Here is a 19,039-nt window from a genome sequence, read left to right on the forward strand (position 1 = left end):
GGGAAAGTCTGTAGAGACCAGACAGTGGATGGGCTGGCCTAGGACTGGCTCTGGATGGGGCTGGGGCAGGATCAAAATGGGAGTGACAGCTAAGGGGTGCAGGTTTTCTTGTGGGGAATGATAACAATGTAAAATTAGACAATAGCGATGGTTGCACAACTGTGAAGTTGCTTTAAAAAAAAAAAACTCATTGAGTTGCACGCTTTAAATTGGTAAACTTTCTGGTATATATCAATAAAATGGGGCAGGGGGCAGGAGACCTAGGGCTTCCCCAGGGAGAAATTCGTCCCTTGCCCAGGCGGAAAAGACCTGAGCTGGCAGGTCATTGGCTGAGCGGAACTGCTGGGGTCTCCTGGTCTTGCGCCGCCTCCAGCCCAGCCAGCTAAAGATGGACTGACCAGGACCTGGGCCATGGAGGGGGTGGGAAATCCCAGGAGCCCTCAGGTACTGGTGGGAAGCAGGATGGATCCATTGCTTCTGTTTTTAAGGGACATGCCCTGTATGCTGCTTCCCTTCTTGTGGAATCCCTGGACCCCAGACCTCTGCTGAGTGAGCCTGTGCTTTGTTCAGGGAATTCTCCTCATCTTGGGGTCATGGAACAAGTGTGGGAGAGAGTGGCTATGGGCCAGCTTGGTGTTATAGCGCTAGGGGACAATGCCATCGCCATTTTCAGGATCCGACTCCCCGTCCTGTCCTTCACTGGGACTGCGCCTCTTTCTGCCCCCAGGAACCCTGTGTGGAAGGGACATCGGAGCTCCACTCAGATTCTCAATGACCTGCCTGCTCTCCCAGCTCCCCAGGCATGTCCTGGGTGTGGGCTGTCCCCTGGTGGCGAGATAAGGAAGGACCCATTCCTCCTCACTCGGAAGGTAGGTGGGATCCTGCGGGCTGTGACAGCTAGGCAGAAAGGGATAAGCGACCCTGGAGGTATTCTGGGGTGCATAGGCAGAAGGTCAGGCTGGCTAAGAACAAAAGAGGAGACAGATGGAGAGCGGAGAGCCCAGCTCACTTGTTCCACGCACAGTAATTGAAAAATAAAATGTGTCATGGGAAAATGATCAGACAGTACAAAAGGCCCTGTTACAAAAGTCCTCCTCCCGCCCTGAGAGTCCCAGTGCCCCACCCACAGCAACCACTGTTTACATGACCTATTAAAATTTTATTTTGAGAGAAGGAGTACAAGTGCGGGGAGGGGCAGAGAGGGAGAATCCCAAGCAAGTTCCGCACTGTCAGTGCAGAGCCCGATACAGGGCTCGAACCCACAAACCGTGAGATCATGACTTGAGCCGAGATCAAGAGTTGAATGTTTAACCGACTGAGCCACCCAGGCGCCCCTTTCGTTTTTTTAAAGCACAAATGGGAGCTTTCCGGGACACCCAGGGAGGGGTCCCTACGGGCATTGTTTTGCGCTCCTGTCGTAACTTAAAGGGAAATTTCACAATGTCCGGAGCGCTTTATGTCCCGCAAATGAAGGAGGAGGATGTCCTCAAATTTCTTGCAACAGGAGCCCGCTTAGGTGGCACCCACCCTGACTTCCGGTACATCTACAAAAGGAAAGGGGATGAATGGTTATCTCCATCGTAAATCCGAAGAGAACCTGGGAGAGAAACTTCCACTGGCAGCTCATGCCGTTGTTGCCATTGAAAACCCAGCTGGCGTCAGTGTCACGTCGTCCAGTAGTCCTGACCAGCGAGCCGTGCTGAAGTGTGCTGCAGGGGCCACCCCTGTTGCTGGCCGCTTCGCTCTGGAACCTTCCCCATCCAGATCCGGGAAGCCTCCCCAGAGCCACGTCATGCTTGGTCTCTACTTCTACAGAGATCGTGAAGACATGGAAAAGCAAGCGCAGGCCACTGCTGAAAAGGCTGTGACCAAGGAGGACTTTTGGGGTAAACGGACGGCTCCAGCTCCTGGGTTCACGGCTACTCCACCGGAAGTCGCAGACTGGTCCGCAGGCGTGCTGGTGCGCTCTGGGCCCACTCAGCAGTTCCCTGCCGAAGCCTGGGGTGCCCAGTCACCACCGAAGACTGGTCTGCGGCTCCCACTGCTCAGGCCACTGAATGGATAGGAACAACCCACGGAGTGGTCTTGAGCTACTGTTCCACAAAAGCAAACAAAAAGAAATAAGGCTGACAGAAAATAAACAGTTGGGTTTGTTTGTTTGTTTGTTTTAATATCTGTTTTTGAGAGACAGAGATTGTGAGCACGGTTGGGCAGAAAGAGAGAGGGAGACACGGAATCCGAAGCAGGCTCCAGGCTCTGAGCTGTCAACACAGAGCCCGATGCGGGGCTCGAACCCACAAACCATGAGATCCTGACCTGAGCCAAAGTCAGATGCTTAACCAACTGAGCCATCAAGCTGCCCTTCAGATTCTAAAAGTTGGGAAAAATAGGGGTGCCTGGGTGGCTCGGTCAGTTTAGCATCAGACTCTTGGTTTGGGCTAGGGTCTCACTGTGGGATCGAGCCCCACGTGGGGCTCTGCACTGGCCGTGTGGAGCCTGCTTGGGATTCTCTCTCTCTCCTCCCTCTGCCCCTTCCCCGCTCACATTTGCACACTTTCTCTCTCTCTCTCAAAATAAATAAATAAACATTAAAAAAAAGTCGGGGTGCCTGGGTAGCTCAGTCGGTTAAGCATCCGACTTCGGCTCAGGTCATAACCTGACAGTTCCTGGGTTCAAGTCCGGTGTTAGGCTCTGAGCTGACAGCTCAGACCCTGGATCCTGCTTTGGATTCTGTGTCTCCATCTCTCTCTGCCCCTCCCCAACTTGCTCTCTCTCTCTCTCTCTCTCTCAAAAATAATGTAAAAAGAATTTTTTTTTAAACAAAACAAAAATAAATGTTGACGGGGCACCTGGGTGGCTCAGTCAGTTAAGTGTCCAACTTCGGCTCAGATCATGATCTTGCAGTTCATGGGTTAGAGCCCCCACATTGGGCTCTCTGCTGTCAGCACACAGCTCGTTTCAGATCCTCTGTCCCCCCCCCCGCCCCTCCCTCGCTTGCGATCTCTTTCTCAAAAATAGACATTGAAAAAAAGTTTAAAAAATAACAATAAAATAAAACACAAATGGGAGTTTGCTATACCCACTGTAATTAAACTATATATAGAACTATATACGTATAGTTTGCAGAACATCCTGAATCAACACCACACATTTTCCTCATCCTTTTTTTTTTTTTTTCAAGCAAATGCTTGATATTTCATCCAGTCGATGTAGCGTAGTTTCTTCATCCAGCCCCCTACTGTCCTCAAAGAGTTCCCAGCCTGGTGGGGAAGATGAGCAAAGAGACAGTGTGACATGTCCACTGTAATCAGTGAGGCTCCTGCCCAGCACCCATGAGCTCAGGCTTTGAATGTGGACGGTGTCCCTCATCTTTGGCCATTGCCAGCAACCCCCGCCAGACCCCACAGAGAGGTGGACCCAGACCCCACAGAGAGGCACGCTGAATCCTGACGATCTGCAGCCCAGCTCCCCCAACGCTTGTGTTCCCTAAGATCTAGAAATGCTGGAGGAGAGTCTGACAAGTCTTATCCAGAGCAAGGAATGTTTGGAGGGAGAATGGCGGGGGTGAGTTCTGGAGGGTAGTGGAGAGGGGCCTGGGGGGCTATAGGCTAGGGCCCCATGAGGGCACATCTCTCTGGGCTGGTGTTGGAGCTGCTCCCTGGGATAGGGTGAGAACCTCCTGACACCAGGAAGTGACTGGGAGCAGGGCTGCACCTCCTGCAGAGGCTGCTGGCTGAGCTGGGAACAAGGCAGGGGGACTGCAGCTTGTGCCTGTGCCCAGGCAGGTGGCAGAGGAAAAGGGCAAGCTCAGTGGACTCCCATGTTCTCTTCTGGTCCAGACTCTGGATTCTCTCTCTGGGCTGGCAACTCTCCTCTGACCCCTCCCCTTTCTCTAAGCAGCTTCACTCCCGCCTGACAATCTGGAAAAACTTACATCTGCCTCCAAAAGGACCCAGAATCCTCTCAGAAAGTGTGGGCCTCCTAAAGGCCCCATCTCTACCTGCCACCACATAGCCCCGCCTAACCCCATCCTGCCCAGGCAGGCAGCCTGAAAAGTTGCATCATCTGGGAACAGTGGCAAGAACGCCAGCCTGGGAGTTAGGAGGTCTGGGTTCTAGTCCTGGACATGCTCTCCTACCGGTTACTGAGCTTGTCCGAGTCACATCCTTTCTCTGGCTTCAGTTTCCCAATATGTAAAATGAAGGTAACTCCTGACCTGTCCTGCTGCGGCTACCCTTTAAGGATCAAATGGAGAGCCCCTAACTCACCCACCAGGCCCTGCCCCACCACAGCCAGACCAGACTCACATGACCCACTTCTTCAACTTCCGAAATTTTTAGTTAGTTCCTCAAATCTGCCCAGCTTTCTTTACCCTTCCACAGTCTTCCTATTTACACGTTCTCTGCCCAGAATTCTCTCTTCTCTTTTCCTAGTCATTTCCAATTTAATTCATATTAAATGTCACTTCCTTTTAGAAGCTTTAGGCTTAATCGCTTCTCAGCCTTTTGGCTAAGATCAAGTGTGGAAGCGTTAAGTCGGGTACCTTTGTATTTCCTCACAGCCTCACAACTATAATTGAGATCTTTATTTATGTGAGTGTTTGGTTTCTAGGTCTCCCCCAGAGAAGGGTGGCAATGCCTGCTACAAAATAAAACCCCACATAAAAATATCTGTTGTGGACAGTTGCCTGGACGGAAGGACAGTGAATTGCATGCGAAAGCCCTTCAGATTCAACAGCGCCTTGGCGCTCGTGAAGGGCAGCGGATCACATCCCGGACTTTTCATGACAGTGGGATCACGCGCTCCCGCACCACGTGCGGTCAGAAGACACCCTCCGGGAGCTGGTCCGGGACCCGGAAGCGCGGTCTCTCCCGAGCTTCCCGGTGCACTAACTTCTGTGCCACGTGGCCTGAGGCCCGCAGCTGATTGGACGGCGGGTCGTCCCGCCCCTAGCCTTGAGTCCCAATGGATGCCCGGTGGGGCCGCAGCCAGCCTGAGACCGCCAGACCATGGGGGCCGCTGTGGCTGGGGTCCTGGGCTTCCTGCTCCTGGCCGCCGCGGGGGGCTCGGCCGGGGACGAGGCCCGGGAGGCGGCGGCCGTACGGGCGCTGCTGGCCCGGCTGCTGGGGCCCGGGCGGGCGGTCGCCTTCTCGGTGTCGGTGGAGCGCGCCCTGGCGGCCGAGTCCGGCCTGGACACCTACCGCCTGAGCGGCGGCGGCGCCGGGGCGCGAGTGCGGGTGGTCGGCTCCACCGGCGTGGCCGCTGCCGCGGGGCTGCACCGCTACCTGCGCGACTTCTGCGGCTGCCACGTGGCCTGGTCGGGCTCTCAGCTGCGCCTGCCCGAGCCGCTGCCCGCCGTGCCCGAGGAGCTGACCGAGGCCACGCCCAACAGGTACGGGGCCCGCCCGCCCGCTGGGCTCCACGCCCCCCCCCCCCCCCGCGGTTGCCGGCACCTGCCTCCCGTCCCGGGGCGCCGCCCCTCGCTGAGTCCCCGCCCCACCCCGCGCTCTCCCGGTCGCTACCGCAGCGACCGAGACTGAACGTAGCGCCGGCCTTAGGGTGGCACAGCTCTGGCTTCAGATCCCAGAGGCTCTACCTCTCAAAGCCGTGTGTGTCCTTGAGCAAGTCACTTCGCCTCTCAGAGCCTCGGCTGGCTCATCTGAAAAGTGGAAGTCATGACCTCTACCGCGCAGTGTTGGTTGTGAGAATTTGCACGGTGACGGGGGTAGAATTTGTGGTGCATAATTAGTGACCAGAAGACGCTAGTCATTTCCCTCCCCACCTTCTGTTGGAAGATGCACCACAGAGGAATGGTATCCACCCCCTCGCAGCCTCCGTTCTGGAGCTTGTCCCACCGCAGGGAGGTCGTGTGTTCACTCATCTGTCTCCCCTTTAGACTGTGGGGAGAGAGACCCGCCCCCCCATTCCAGGATAGGGACCGGTGTTGCCATAGAGCACTTAAACACGGTGCAGAAGGGGGCTCTAGAAGGGTCAGCTGTGCTCTCCCAGATACCTGCCTGGCTACAGGTCGGGGGCACGTAGGAAGCTCCCGTACTGATGCCCACAGTCCGAGGCCCCAAATTGGAGGGTCTCAGGACCCTGGCCAAGAAAGTTCTTGGCTTTTGGGGAGGAAGATTCAAGAGCGAGCCGTTTAGAGAAAGGGACAAAGACTTAGGAAGTCTAGAAGTAAGAAAGGTGCTACTTCACAAAGTAGGGATCTCTCCTCCCAGAGGAGGGGGACGACACACACCCCTTTGCTTCTAACGAAGGGATTTATAAGTTTTTTTAAATTAGCTATCCGTATAGGGAGAGGCTTCTCACTTTGGCTTTAACCTTTACATTGGCTGGTTAGCTTTTCCATTGTTTCAGGGTTGTGATTGGGTTGTGGATTTACCCATAAGGAGCAGTTTTAAGAATGTCCAGCCTTTGTGGTTTTTACTGCCCGAGGGAGTGGGGTCTTATGACTCTTTTTATGACCTGCTGACTTTTAGATTAAGGGTCAGCCTAAAACCAAAATGGCTTTACTTTGGTCACCTTGTCACCTGAGTCTCCCTTCCCTCCTGCCTCAGTACTGAGTCTCAACTCCACCTGGGGTGGGTCCTGGAGTGAAGCAGGAGAGGGGTTACATTTGGGACCCCTCCCCTCTGGGCTAGATCTGGGGTGGGGGGGTGGGGGACATCCCCGCTGCCCCCAGGGACATGCCGCGGCTCATGCCCCTGCCCACAGGTACCGCTATTACCAGAATGTGTGCACGCACAGCTACTCCTTCGTGTGGTGGGACTGGGCCCGCTGGGAGAAGGAGCTGGACTGGATGGCACTGAATGGCATCAACCTGGCACTGGCCTGGAGCGGCCAGGAGGCCATCTGGCAGCGGGTGCGTGCCCACCACATCCTCCTTCCCCCTGTGTCCCTGCCTCCCCCACAGCACAGCGTCTGGTACCCAGACTAAAGGCTTCAGAAGTGTCTGTGGTGTGCACGGTGGCCCCAGCCCTCTGGAAACAGGCTTCTATTCTGAGCCAAAACACAGAGCGCTCTTTATCCTTATTCGTGGCCCCAGTCACGCAAGAATGAATGACCCTCTTCCCCACAAGAGCCTCTGAACAGGACTCCTGGCTCCTGAGTTCCAGCCGCGTCCTTTCTGAGGTGCAAATCTGGCGGAGACCTGCTGCTGTCACACTCAGGAGCTCCTGTCCCCTTCGGGCTGTCCCCAGCCTGGGCGCTTCTGGGCCTGGGCCCTGAGGGCTCTGGCTGCACTGGGCCCCATATCGGCCCCTGTGGAGCTGGCCTCACCCATCACTCTAGCCAGCCTCATTCCATGAGGCCTTCTAAGGCCCCTTCCCCATTTTGGGGAGAGCCCCTTTGTGCCTCACCTCACCCTGGCGACAAGGCTGACAGATTAGTAAACTCACCTGTTCACAGGTCTGTTTCTCTTGGACTCTGGGCTCCTGCCAAGGGTCACATTTTGTCTTAGTAACTCCAGGGCTCAGCACAGAGAAGAGATGAATGTTTGTGAAATGAATGAATCGATGAATGGAGACGAATGTATCTATGTGTACTCATGTGTGGGGATCACCCTCCTCCTCAGGTGTACCTGGCCTTGGGCCTGACCCAGTCAGAGATCAATGAGTACTTCACTGGCCCTGCCTTCCTGGCCTGGGGGCGCATGGGCAACCTGCACACCTGGGGTGGCCCCCTGCCCCCCTCCTGGCACCTCAAACAGCTTTACCTACAGGTAAAAGGACGGAGAACGAAAGGGGGCAGAATTGGAAAGTGCTAGAGAGTCATGGGCCCAGGAGGGTGGTATTTGGCCAGCCTCAGGGCTCTTAACTGGGCCTTGAGGGGAACTCTGTGTGCCCTGGGGGAGTGAGGACCTACGCCCTCAGGGCCATGCCTACCAGCTCCCCCTCCATTGTCCTCAGCATCAGATCCTGGACCGGATGCGCTCCTTCGGCATGACCCCAGTGTTACCTGCATTTGCAGGACATGTCCCCAAGGCTATCACCAGGTAAGGTTCCTCCCCCCACCCCCTGCTCGGCTCAGAGAGGAAATGTCTTCTTCCCTGCAAGACGTAATTAAAATAAAAACTGAAGTTCTGGATGTAGGCGTGGGCTTGATTCCTGGCTCTGCTACCAACTAGCAACATGAACTTGGACTCAGATTACATGACTGCTCTGTGCCTCCGTTTCCTTACTTGTAAAATATATGTGGCTCGGCACAGTCTTCGCAAGTGGCACCTCTTATTTAGTGACACTTGGGGTGCGCCAGTCTTCTCTGTCCTTTCTGCTTCTCTGTGCTACCGACTCTTCCCCTGCTGTGACCGGAAAATTCCTCAAGGTCCAGCTGAGATCTCCCCTCCTTCAGGTAGCTTTGCTGGGACCCCCAGCATTGGTTACCACCTCCTTCATGCCCATGACAACCTGGTTCCCACGACTGTCACAGGGCTTAGTGCATGCTGCTGGCCTTACTGGCCACCCCTTCACCTCCCGCCTGGGTGGCCAGATCCTCATTCATACAGTCAGAAGACATCTGTCAGACAAGGCTCAGTGCTGGGTCCTGGGGATGCAGCGACAAAGGCGCGCGCTGCGCTCTGCTCCTGCTGGGTGACAGGTTGACAGGGGGAGACAGGGCAGGGATAAGGGCGGGAATACACATGGGCCCACTTCTCTGTCTGGGCCGCCTCTGCGGGGAAGCCAGGGCTCAGCACTGGGCCAGATCTTGAAAAGCTGAATGTTGCTTGTTTCAGCCCGTGGGAGGGGGAGAGACAGCAGAAGCTTTTCCAGATGAGGTGAAACTCAAAGGAATAACCAGCTAGATAAGCAGGGAGGGAGGAAGAAAGGACTCCGGCCACAAGGCACAGCATGTGCAAAGGCACAGAGGCAGGAGAAACCGGGATGGGTTCCAGGAACTGTAGAGAAGCTAGTGAGCTGGCCGCGGATACCACATCAGCCTCCGGTAAATGTCTGGATTGCCCCCCGCCACTAGGGTGTTCCCTCAGGTCAATGTCACCCAGCTGGGCAGCTGGGGACACTTCAACTGCTCCTACTCCTGCTCCTTCCTCCTGGCTCCGGAAGATCCTCTATTCCCTATTATTGGGAGCCTCTTCCTGCGGGAACTGACCAAAGAGTTTGGCACGGACCACATCTACGGGGCCGACACTTTCAACGAGATGCAGCCCCCCTCCTCGGAGCCCTCCTACCTTGCCTCAGCCACAGCCTCTGTCTACCAGGCCATGGTCACAGGTTCGGTGCCAGGGGGAGGTGGGAAGGGGAGGCGTGGCACAGCTCGGTGGGGTGGGAAAAGAGACTGGGAACAACACCGTCGCATTGACTCACATCACCCGATGGTCTACCAAGTACTTGTGCACACACACACCATCTCATTTAATCACACTGTGGTGGAGAGGTGAGCTCTGGAGCCAGACAGCCTGCTCCAGCCCTGGCACTGCCACTTCCTCCCTGTCAGTGCCTCAGTTGCCTCGTCTGTAAAATGAGGCTCCCTCGTAAGTAGAATGATGCCTGGCCCAGAGTAAAGTCACTAAGTGCTGGCCACTGAAAACGTTCTGTTTGGCCTCTGCCTCCGAGCTGAGGTAGGTAACACAGGCCGGAGGTTAGGGGATGTGTTCAAAGCCGGTGGATGCTCCTCCTGGGGCACAGATGTGAACCCAGCGCTCCTTCCTGCCACTTGCAGGGGTGGGGCAGAGAGGGGCCAGGTCGGGAATGGCCGGGGGGGTAGGGCTGGGTGGGCTGTGTGTCAGCCAGGAAGGGAACCCGTTGGCTCCGGCTTCCTTGAGAGTGAGCGCCTGCTCCAAGCGTGATCCAGGACTGGCGGCATGAGCGTCACCCCAGAGCCTGTCAGGTCTGCAGATTCTCCTGAATCAGAATGACTTGCGCTTGGGCCCAGGAATCCGTTTTAGCCAGCCTTCTGGGTAATTCTGATGCTTCATAAAGCTGGACAACACTGGCCTGGAGCTTCTAGCTGGGAGGAGGAGCTTCTAGATGGGAAGGCTGTGTGGGATGCTGTGCCCCGTGGGCTGGGGGTGACGGGAAAGAGTGTCCCATGATAGAGTCATTTAACTTCTCTGGACCTGTTTCCTCATCTGTAGAATGGGGTGAATGTTCCCCTGCCCCGTCTCCTCTCATCAGCCCTCTTCTCTGTCTCTCCACCCCTGCCCCAACCACAGTGGACCCTGACGCCGTGTGGCTGCTCCAAGGTTGGCTTTTCCAGCACCAGCCCCAGTTCTGGGGGCCTGCCCAGGTGAGCGCCGTGCTGGGGGCCGTACCCCGTGGCCGCCTCTTGGTTCTGGACCTGTTTGCTGAGAGCCAGCCTGTGTACATCCGTACAGCCTCCTTCCAGGGCCAGCCCTTTATTTGGTGCATGCTGCATAACTTTGGGGGCAACCACGGTCTGTTCGGGGCCCTGGAGGCCGTGAACCGAGGTCCTGCCGCTGCCCGCCTCTTCCCCAATTCCACCATGGTAGGTACAGGCATGGCCCCGGAGGGTATTGGCCAGAACGAAGTGGTCTATGCCCTGATGGCGGAGCTGGGCTGGCGGAAGGACCCAGTGGCAGATTTGGAGGCCTGGGTGACTGGTTTTGCGGCCCGTCGCTATGGGGTCTCCCACGGAAATACGGAGGCCGCCTGGAGGCTACTTCTCAGGAGCGTCTACAACTGCTCTGGTGAGGCCTGCAGTGGGCACAATCGCAGCCCCCTGGTCAGGAGGCCGTCCCTGAAGATGACTACCACTGTCTGGTACAATCGATCAGATGTGTTTGAGGCCTGGCGGCTGCTGCTAACAACCACTCCCAGCCTGGCCACTAGCCCCACCTTCCGCTACGACCTGCTGGACGTCACTCGCCAGGCGGCCCAGGAGCTGGTCAGCTTGTACTATGGGGAGGCGAGGACGGCCTACATGAACAAGGAGCTGGTTCCCCTGCTGAGGGCGGCGGGCATCCTGGTCTACGAGCTTCTGCCCTCGCTGGACAAGGTGCTGGCTAGTGACAGCCGCTTCCTGCTGGGCAGTTGGCTGGAGCAGGCCCGGGCGGCGGCCGTCAGTGAGGCCGAGGCCCATTTCTATGAGCAGAACAGCCGCTACCAGCTGACCCTGTGGGGGCCCGAGGGCAATATCCTGGACTACGCGAACAAGCAGCTGGCGGGGCTGGTGGCTGACTACTATACCCCGCGCTGGCGGCTCTTCATGGAGATGCTGGTGGAGAGCCTGGTCCGAGGCGTTCCCTTCCAACAGCACCAGTTTGACCAGAATGCCTTCCAGCTGGAGCAGACCTTTGTCCTCAGCACACAAAGGTATCCTAGCCAGCCCCACGGTGACACTGTGGACCTGGCCAAAAAGCTCTTCCTCAGATATTACCCCCGGTTGGTGGCTGGCTCCTTGTGACCGATTAACCACCCCTGGGCGGCGTTCTTCCTGAATTCCGGGCCTGGGCAGGTTCCCAGGGCCTGGAGCTAGACAAGCATCACAGGAGGGCCCCAGGCCTGGGCAGAGGAACTCAAGGCCCGCTGGGGGACCAAGCCTGGGAACTGCAGAGGGAGGTGAGCTGCTCTCTTCCCCCACTCCAAATTTGGGATCAAATTACTGTTTTAATACGACTTAATAAACTGGTGAATCGCCTGGGCCTATCTGTCCAAACGTCACTACTGAGATGGCTGGGAGGACTCCCGGCTACAGCATGGACACTGGTGTGGATGCCATTTCCCTCTGCCCCCTTGCCTCAGCCTCCCTGTACATAATACTGACACCTGACCTTGGAACTGATAATGCCCTCCCCAAAATATATACTTTCACACCCTCAGCAGCAAACTTTGGAACCTATCGCTGTCCCTATGGGACAGAGGCACACACAGGGGAAGGGTGCCCAGGGCACTCAGTGCCCACAGGCGAGCCCACATCTGCTTGCAAACTTTGCCCTCCCTCTGGCCAGTAGCTGAAGAAGGGGTATGCCCAGGAGTGGCCTCAGCTCTGCTTTGACCAAGATAAAGGGTGGGGAGAGCAGGCCCCAGACTGGCGGGAGGGCTCAGCCTTGAGATTATGCTGGAGACACAACAAGGGGTGGGCATGCCCTAGGCGGGTCAGAGCAGGGGCTCTCGAGCTCAGAGACCCAAGCCTTGCATTCCCGGCGCCCCTCCGAGCTCCTCTCCCCATGGACCGCACTGTGGTGCTCATCACGGGCTGCTCCTCCGGCATCGGCCTGCACCTGGCTCTGCGTCTGGCATCCGACCCCTCCCGCAGATTCAAAGGTATATGAGGGGCTGGGACAGAAAGGAGCAGTCGCTAGCCCAAGGAGACCCAGGTAGGGGTAAGCAGGGAATTCAGATCCTTGTCTTCTCCCTGAACCTCCAGTGTATGCCACGCTGCGGGACCTGAGGGCGCAGGGCCCGCTGCGGGAGGCGGCCCAGTCCCGAGGGTGCCCTCCTGGCTCCCTGGAGATGTTGCAGCTGGATGTGAGGGACGCAGATTCCGTGGCCGCTGCCCGGGCACGCGTGACCGAGGGCCGCGTGGACGTGCTGGGTGAGCCTCCCCGCAGCACGTATGCAGGAGCCTTCCCCACCCTATGTCCAAACCAAAATGTCCTGAGGCCCGGGGAACTCAAGGGGACCGGCTGGGTCTGAGGAAGGCGAGGCAGGTGGGGTTCGGCGTCTCTTCCCGCAGTGTGTAATGCGGGCCGGGGCCTGCTCGGGCCGCTGGAGGTGCAGGAGGCTGGCGCCGTCGGGTCTGTGCTGGACGTGAACGTGGCAGGGACGGTGCGGACACTGCAGGCCTTCCTGCCGGACATGAAGCGCCGCCGCTCGGGACGCGTATTGGTGACGGGGAGCATGGGTGGCTTGATGGGTGCGTGGAATGGGGCAGGGCCAGCGGGAGGGGTGGGGCCTGGTGACAGTGCCAGGGGCTACAGTGGGCTCCGGGCGCCTCCAAAAGCTTCATCTCCCCTGGAAGGGCTGCCATTCAACGCCGTTTACTGCGCCAGCAAGTTTGCGATCGAAGGTCTATGCGAGAGTTTGGCGGTTCTGCTGCCGCCCTTCGGGGTCCAGTGAGTCACCGCCCCACCCCCAGAGCCCTCTGAACCCTAACTTTGGGAACCCCAGGACCCTGACCTGTTGGAGCCACTCTCACGCGGTCCCTCTCCACTGCGGCTCACATTTGTTGTGTGCCAGGCGCAGTACTGGGCACTTGGCACTCGTTATCTCACTTCTGCCACCCAGCTGGGAAACGGAGGCCCAAAGAGGTTAGGTGACTGGCCCAAGGTCACACAGCCGAAGGGAGCCTGCCAGGTTAGAATTCTGACACACGTCTCCCTCACACTCTGGGGGGCCTTTCCCGCTGTAAGCCGCTTTTCAAACGCTCCCGAGAGGCCCACGCGCAGACCCCTTCCCGCCCGCCCCGCCCGCCTAGTCCGGCTGCTTTACTGCGCCCCCGCCCACCCGCCGCTCAATGCCCGCAGCGTGAGCCTCATCGAGTGCGGCCCGGTGCGCACCGCTTTCCAGGAGAAGCTGGAGGGCGGCCCGGGCGGAGCGCTGGACGGCGCGGACGCCGAGACCCGCGACCTCTTCTCCCGCTACCAGCGCCATTTGGAGCGGATCTTCCACGAGGCGGCGCAGGACCCGGAGGAGGTGACCGAGGTAGGCGCCGGGCGCGGCCCTGGGAGCACGGACGGCGCGTGGGGGTTGGCGGCCAGCCCCGGCCAAGCGCCTCCTCCCGCCGCCCCAGGTCTTCCTCGCCGCGCTGCGCGCCCCGCGCCCCGCGCTACGCTACTTCAGCACGGAGCGCTTCCTGCCCCTGGTGCGCATGCGTCTCACCGATCCCAGCGGCCGCAGCTACGTCGCCGCCATGCACCGCGCGGTGTTCGCCGAAGAGCCCGCCGAGGAGTCCGCTGCCGACCTGGGCGGCCCCGCGCTCGGCGCTCCTCCCGCCGCCCCGCAATAAAGGCTTGGCCCGCCGCTGTCTGCCGCGCCCTCCTTTGCGACCCCAGGGGCGCGCGGTTCTGGGGGGGGGGGGACGTGTGCGACAGGGGCGCGTGCAGAGAGTGGGTGATCTGGAAAGACCGTGGCTAGCCCGGGTTATACCAAGGCGGAAAGCGAGGCCCAGAAAGAGGAAGGAGCTAGCCCACCGAGGGGCAAGGTCGAGTGTGATTCCCGCAAGGTGTCTGTAGCAAGAGTGAGGCGGACCTGGGAAGGAGGAGAGTCCTTTTGTGATTTGGCCCCCACTAGTCAGGAGACTTCAGGCAAGGGCGTTATCCTGAGTCTGTTCTCTTAACTGTAAAATGGGTATAAGACCTATGTTATGGGTTGTATGAAGGGTTGAGATAATTCCTGGAAGTGCTGGGAAGGAGGTTTTAATAGCAGGCACCGCTATTACCACTACTCTTAGTGGTGTTACTATTATGTGTTCGTGTGTAGAAGCCCGATGTGTAGAGAAGAAACAGGCCAAGTGAGTTATAAGGCTACAGCTCCACACGTCCTCCTCCGTGTCCCCTGCCCTAGACAGAACTCAGCTGGAGGGATCACCACCAGCCCAGAAGCTGCCACTCACCAGGAGGTTCAGCTAAGGCTCCAGGGCAGGCTGGCCTGCCCAATGGGCTATCCTCCTTCCTGAAGCCATGGGCAGAAGCCAGAGAAAGGGCTTGCAGGGTTGTGGGGTCAATTTCCTGCTAACTTCCTGAGAAGTAGTGTGCTGAAGAAGGGGTGAACAGGGAGGGTACTAGATGAGGAGGGTGCGGGTAGAGGACAGGGGTAGGGGTGCCTAAGAGATGGAGGAGAGGGAGGGAAATGACTACTTGTAATGGGCAGGGCCATGGCTACAGAGATCTTGGGAAGCCAGAATAGAGGGGAAACTGCTGGGGGGTTGTTTGGAACCTGGGGGGAGGGGAAGGAGGTACAGCATCTGAACCTGCTACTACCTCCGGGTAACCATCCACTCTGGGCGTTGGACTGCTGGCTACTCCTGGGACAGGGGGCCTCAGCCAGCTCATCCCTGCTGTCTCCCTGCCCTGCTGGCCCATATGGTTCTGCTGTCCCTTCAGGATCCAGAAAGGCCACTGGAAGGGGAGAGGGCCAAGATGGCATGAATCTCTGAGACCTGCTCTCAGAGCCCAGCTCTTGTCCCCCAGTCTGTTCCTTTGCACCCCAGTGTGAGTGAGTGTGTGTGTGTGTGTGTATGCATACACTCACAAGGTCGCACCCTGGGGTGGGGATGCAATGATGAGAAAGGCAAAGTGTGACCCCCTCCATGAATTTACATTCATAATCTGTTTTTAAAGATTTTATTTTTTTAATTAAATTTAATTTTTTTTAATGTTTATTTTGAGAGAGAGAGCAAGCGAGCCTGTGAGCAAGGGAGGGGCAGAGAGAGAGAATCTCAAGCAGGCTCCTTGCTATCAGCACACAGCCCGACTTGGAGATCGGGGCTTGATTTCAGGAACCGTAGGATCACGACCTGAGCCGAAATAGACAGTCAGACACTTAACCAACTGAGCCACCCAGGTGCCCCAAAGATTTTATTTTTAAGTAATCTCTGTACCCAACGTGGGGCTTGAACCCTCAACCTCAAGATCAGGAATCACACACTCCACCAACCGAGCCAGCCAGGTGTCTCAATTACATTCATACTTTTTTTTTTTTTTTAATGTTTATTTATTTATTTTTGAGGGGGAGAGAGAGAGAGAGAGTGAGAGGAAGACACAGAATCCGAAGCAGGCTCCAGGCTCTGAGCTGTCAGCACAGAGCCCGATGTGGGGCTCGAGCTCACAGACCACTAGATCATGACCTAAGCCAAAGTCAGACGCCTAACTGAGCCACCCAGGCGCCCCACATTCATACTCTTAATAGTCTCCTGCAGTCCCATGACTTCAAGGACTGTTTATGCACCCATGAGCCTCACCAAAGTCTCCAATATCTCCAACTGTATTGCTTCCCCAAATTCCAGACACACATCAACTTCCTACTCAACAGCTCCACTTGATCCTAATAAACTTGATGTGTCCAAACGCAAGTTCTGATTTCCAGATCTCCCACTGCTCCTGCCCCAGTCTTCCCCACTTCAGTACCCGACAACTCCACTCTTCCTTCTTGCCCATCCCTCAACCAACGCATCAGCAAATACCTTCAGTCTTCAAAGACTGGAAGGTATTTTGGAATACTCTGGAAATCACTCCGGTCTATGCACTCTGGTCTACCATCACCGCACCTGGATTATTGCAGCGGTTTCCTAACTGGTTGCCTTGATGCGACCCATGCCCACCAAGTAAAATTTCCACAGAACAGCCAGAATGATCTTTTAAAAATGAAAGTTATTCCATGTCTGTGCTTAAAACACCTCCTGTGGCTTTCTAAGTAAAATCAGAGGCTTTTCTCCAAGATCTCCAACACATTCTTTGATCTGGCCCCCACCTCCTTTCTGACCCTATCTTTCATCACTTACCATCATCTGATTCAGCCCTACTGGCTTTCTGCCCCAGGGCCTTTGAACTGGCTATTCCTGGGGCGCCTGGGTGGCGCAGTCGGTTAAGCGTCCGACTTCAGCCAGGTCACGATCTCGCGGTCCGTGAGTTCGAGCCCCGCGTCGGGCTCTGGGCTGATGGCTCAGAGCCTGGAGCCTGCTTCCGATTCTGTGTCTCCCTCTCTCTCTGCCCCTCCCCCGTTCATGCTCTGTCTCTCTCTGTCCCAAAAAATAAATAAATGTTGAAAAAAAAATTAAAAAAAAAAATGAACTGGCTATTCCTTCTATCTGGTACAGTTTCCCTAATCTCTGATTCTTCTCTTCCTTCAGGTCTTTCCCTGGACGACCTTATCTAAAGTAGCATTCCCTACCCCCCCCTCCCACGCCAGTTATAGTTCCCTTACCCTGTTTCATTTTTCTTCATAGCGCTTATCACCACTGGATGTGTCAGAGATTTATTTATTGACCTGCTGACTTTATTGTTACACATTTATCTATAACTTTCACCACCCTATCCCAAGACACATAGGAACTTAAGCTCCAGGGCAGCTCGTTGGTTTGTTTTGTTCACTGGTTGATCCCTTATACCTAGAACCATTCCTGATCATGGGAGGCACTAAACCCACATTTACTGAATAAAAGTGACTGTTGGTTCACAACCTACAACTTCCCTGGGTGAAATCTGAAACTGGCTCCCATACACAGAGGCCAAGGAGAGACCAAAGAAAGAGGCAGAGCACTCCAGATTGGGAGGTGGGGGTTTTAATTAGCAAGGGAACTGACATATGAGACTTGTCCTGGGCGACTACAAGACAAGTGGGTCTCTGCACTTGCCCACCAGAATCTTAATAGTTTATGTAGAGGCCTTAAATAGGTTCCGCCACATATACCATCCAGATGGTCTCGACGACACATTGCTCTCTCAAAGCTACTGCTGTGGGAATAGTGTATACTAAGGACAGCCTTCAATTGCCCAGGGCCAGCTTGAGGGTCAGCTGGCACTCACATCTCCAACAGTGACTCTGTGAGATTGCGCCCAGGTGTTTCAGGGCATTTCCTGAGAGGCTGCAGTTTGCTTCTTCATGTGGGGTCCTCTCTTTAAAATCCAACCTAAGTTGTCTCCTGTCTGAAGCTGGCTTCAACGCCTTTGTGGCTCTATAACTCTTCCAATCCTTGACTCCAGGGGCAGATCCAGGCTCTGTGGGGCCAGAGGCTTATACACCTTTGGGACGGCTCTATTGATTTTATTTTCTTTTTTAAGATTTTATTTTTAAGTAATCTCTACACCCAACGTGGGGATTCTAACTTACAACCCTCAGATCAAGGGTCGCATGCTCCACCAGTTAAGCCAGCCAGGTGCCCCTTGGGACACCTCTTTAAGAATACAAAAAAGGGGGCACCTGGGTGGCTCAGTCAGTTAAGTGTCGGAATCTTGATTTCGGCTCAGGTCATGATCTCATGGTACCTGGGTTCGAGCCCACATGTGGGGCTTCGAGCTGACAGCTCAGAGCCTGCCTCGAATTCCCTCTCTCTCCCTCTCCCTTTCTGCCTCTCCCTCGCTGGTGCTCTCTCGCGCTTCCAAAAAAATAAATAAATAAATAAATAAACTTAAAAAAATTTTAAAACTCCACATAACTATGAAAATGAGCATTTGCTTAGTTTGGGGAAATAAACCACAGCACGATACTGGAATCTTGGGAGATTGGTTTCCCTCCCTCTTGAGATCTCTGTGAACAATTTACTTGAAATATTTCCTGACGGCAACCTGGTTTCCTCTTTGCACGGAGACTACCGACTGCAGCCTTTCCAGCCCTATTGGCCTCACAGTAAACCCTTGACACTAGGTCTCCCTCCTTCCTCCCCTTCTCTCCTGTCTGAAGACCATCCTCTGGCAACTCTACCCAGCTGCCATGCAGAACTCTCCTCCTCCTCCCTCCCTCAAACTGGTTCTGAGTGGTGTGGAGAGCATCCCACGGAGCCATAAGACCAGGCCTCTGTCATTACTTCCTCGTATGTCCTTGGAACATAGAGGGCCTCAGTTTCCCCAACTGTGAAATGGGGACTTGGACAGAGTTGTCCTGTGGCTTCCCACAAGAGAATCCTTGGAGTGGATGGGCACCAGGAGGGTTCCAGGGACTCTGAGTCCTGGGGCTCCCACCTCCGTCCCTGTAATTTATTTCTTTTAATGTTTATATTTATTTTGAGAGAGAGAGAGAGAGAGAGAGAGAGAGCGAGTGGGGAAAGGACAGAGAGAGAGGGAGAAAGAGAATCCCAAGCAGGCTCCATCCACACTGTCAGCACGGATCCAGATGCGGGGCTTGAACTCACAAACCGTGAGATCATGACCTGAGCCAAAATCAAGAGTCCCACGCTCAACCGACTGAGCCACCCAGGTGCTATGTCCTATAACTTACTAAGAGGAAACTCAGGTGTGTGTTCTGCCTTCGCCGCTATCTCCTGGGTAACCAGGCTGAAGCCATTCTCTGCTGTCAGGGTCAAAAGGGCATCCGTGAAATCGGCTTTCAGGTCCGCCTCGCCCTCCACCAACTGACCTGGGAATTGTTGAGATCTGGAAATAAATAGCTTCACCTGC

General features: G+C 55.9%; 2 protein-coding genes across 6 annotated transcripts; both read left to right on the forward strand.

Moving 5' to 3' along the window:
* The first annotated feature begins 4,954 nt into the window (after positions 1 to 4,954).
* On the forward strand, positions 4,955 to 11,628 carry NAGLU (N-acetyl-alpha-glucosaminidase). 2 transcript variants are annotated; one of them, XM_030295285.1, is made up of 6 exons: positions 4,967 to 5,392; positions 6,727 to 6,874; positions 7,586 to 7,732; positions 7,920 to 8,005; positions 8,983 to 9,239; positions 10,181 to 11,628. In XM_030295285.1, exons 1-6 carry the CDS (start codon positions 5,010 to 5,012, stop codon positions 11,389 to 11,391), a joined length of 2,232 nt encoding a protein of 743 aa, XP_030151145.1. In that variant the 5' UTR covers positions 4,967 to 5,009; the 3' UTR covers positions 11,392 to 11,628. The 2 variants fall into 2 exon arrangements, with proteins under 2 accessions (XP_030151144.1, XP_030151145.1); XM_030295284.1 differs by lacking the exon at positions 6,727 to 6,874 and having other exon boundaries at positions 4,955 to 5,392.
* A 277-nt stretch (positions 11,629 to 11,905) lies between these two features.
* HSD17B1 (hydroxysteroid 17-beta dehydrogenase 1) lies at positions 11,906 to 13,953 on the forward strand. Of its 4 annotated transcripts, none has more exons than XM_030295289.1 (6): positions 11,906 to 12,251; positions 12,328 to 12,522; positions 12,664 to 12,843; positions 12,949 to 13,042; positions 13,454 to 13,631; positions 13,720 to 13,953. In XM_030295289.1, the coding sequence occupies exons 1-6, from the start codon at positions 12,155 to 12,157 to the stop codon at positions 13,933 to 13,935; spliced, it is 960 nt and encodes a 319-aa protein (XP_030151149.1). In that variant the 5' UTR covers positions 11,906 to 12,154; the 3' UTR covers positions 13,936 to 13,953. The 4 variants fall into 4 exon arrangements, with proteins under 4 accessions (XP_030151149.1, XP_030151150.1, XP_030151147.1 ...); XM_030295290.1 differs by having other exon boundaries at positions 12,355 to 12,522; XM_030295287.1 differs by having other exon boundaries at positions 12,664 to 13,042.
* The last annotated feature ends 5,086 nt before the right edge of the window (positions 13,954 to 19,039 follow it).

The sequence above is a fragment of the Lynx canadensis genome, chromosome E1 (assembly GCF_007474595.2).
Source record: "Lynx canadensis isolate LIC74 chromosome E1, mLynCan4.pri.v2, whole genome shotgun sequence".
NCBI classification, from domain to species: Eukaryota; Metazoa; Chordata; class Mammalia; order Carnivora; family Felidae; genus Lynx; species Lynx canadensis.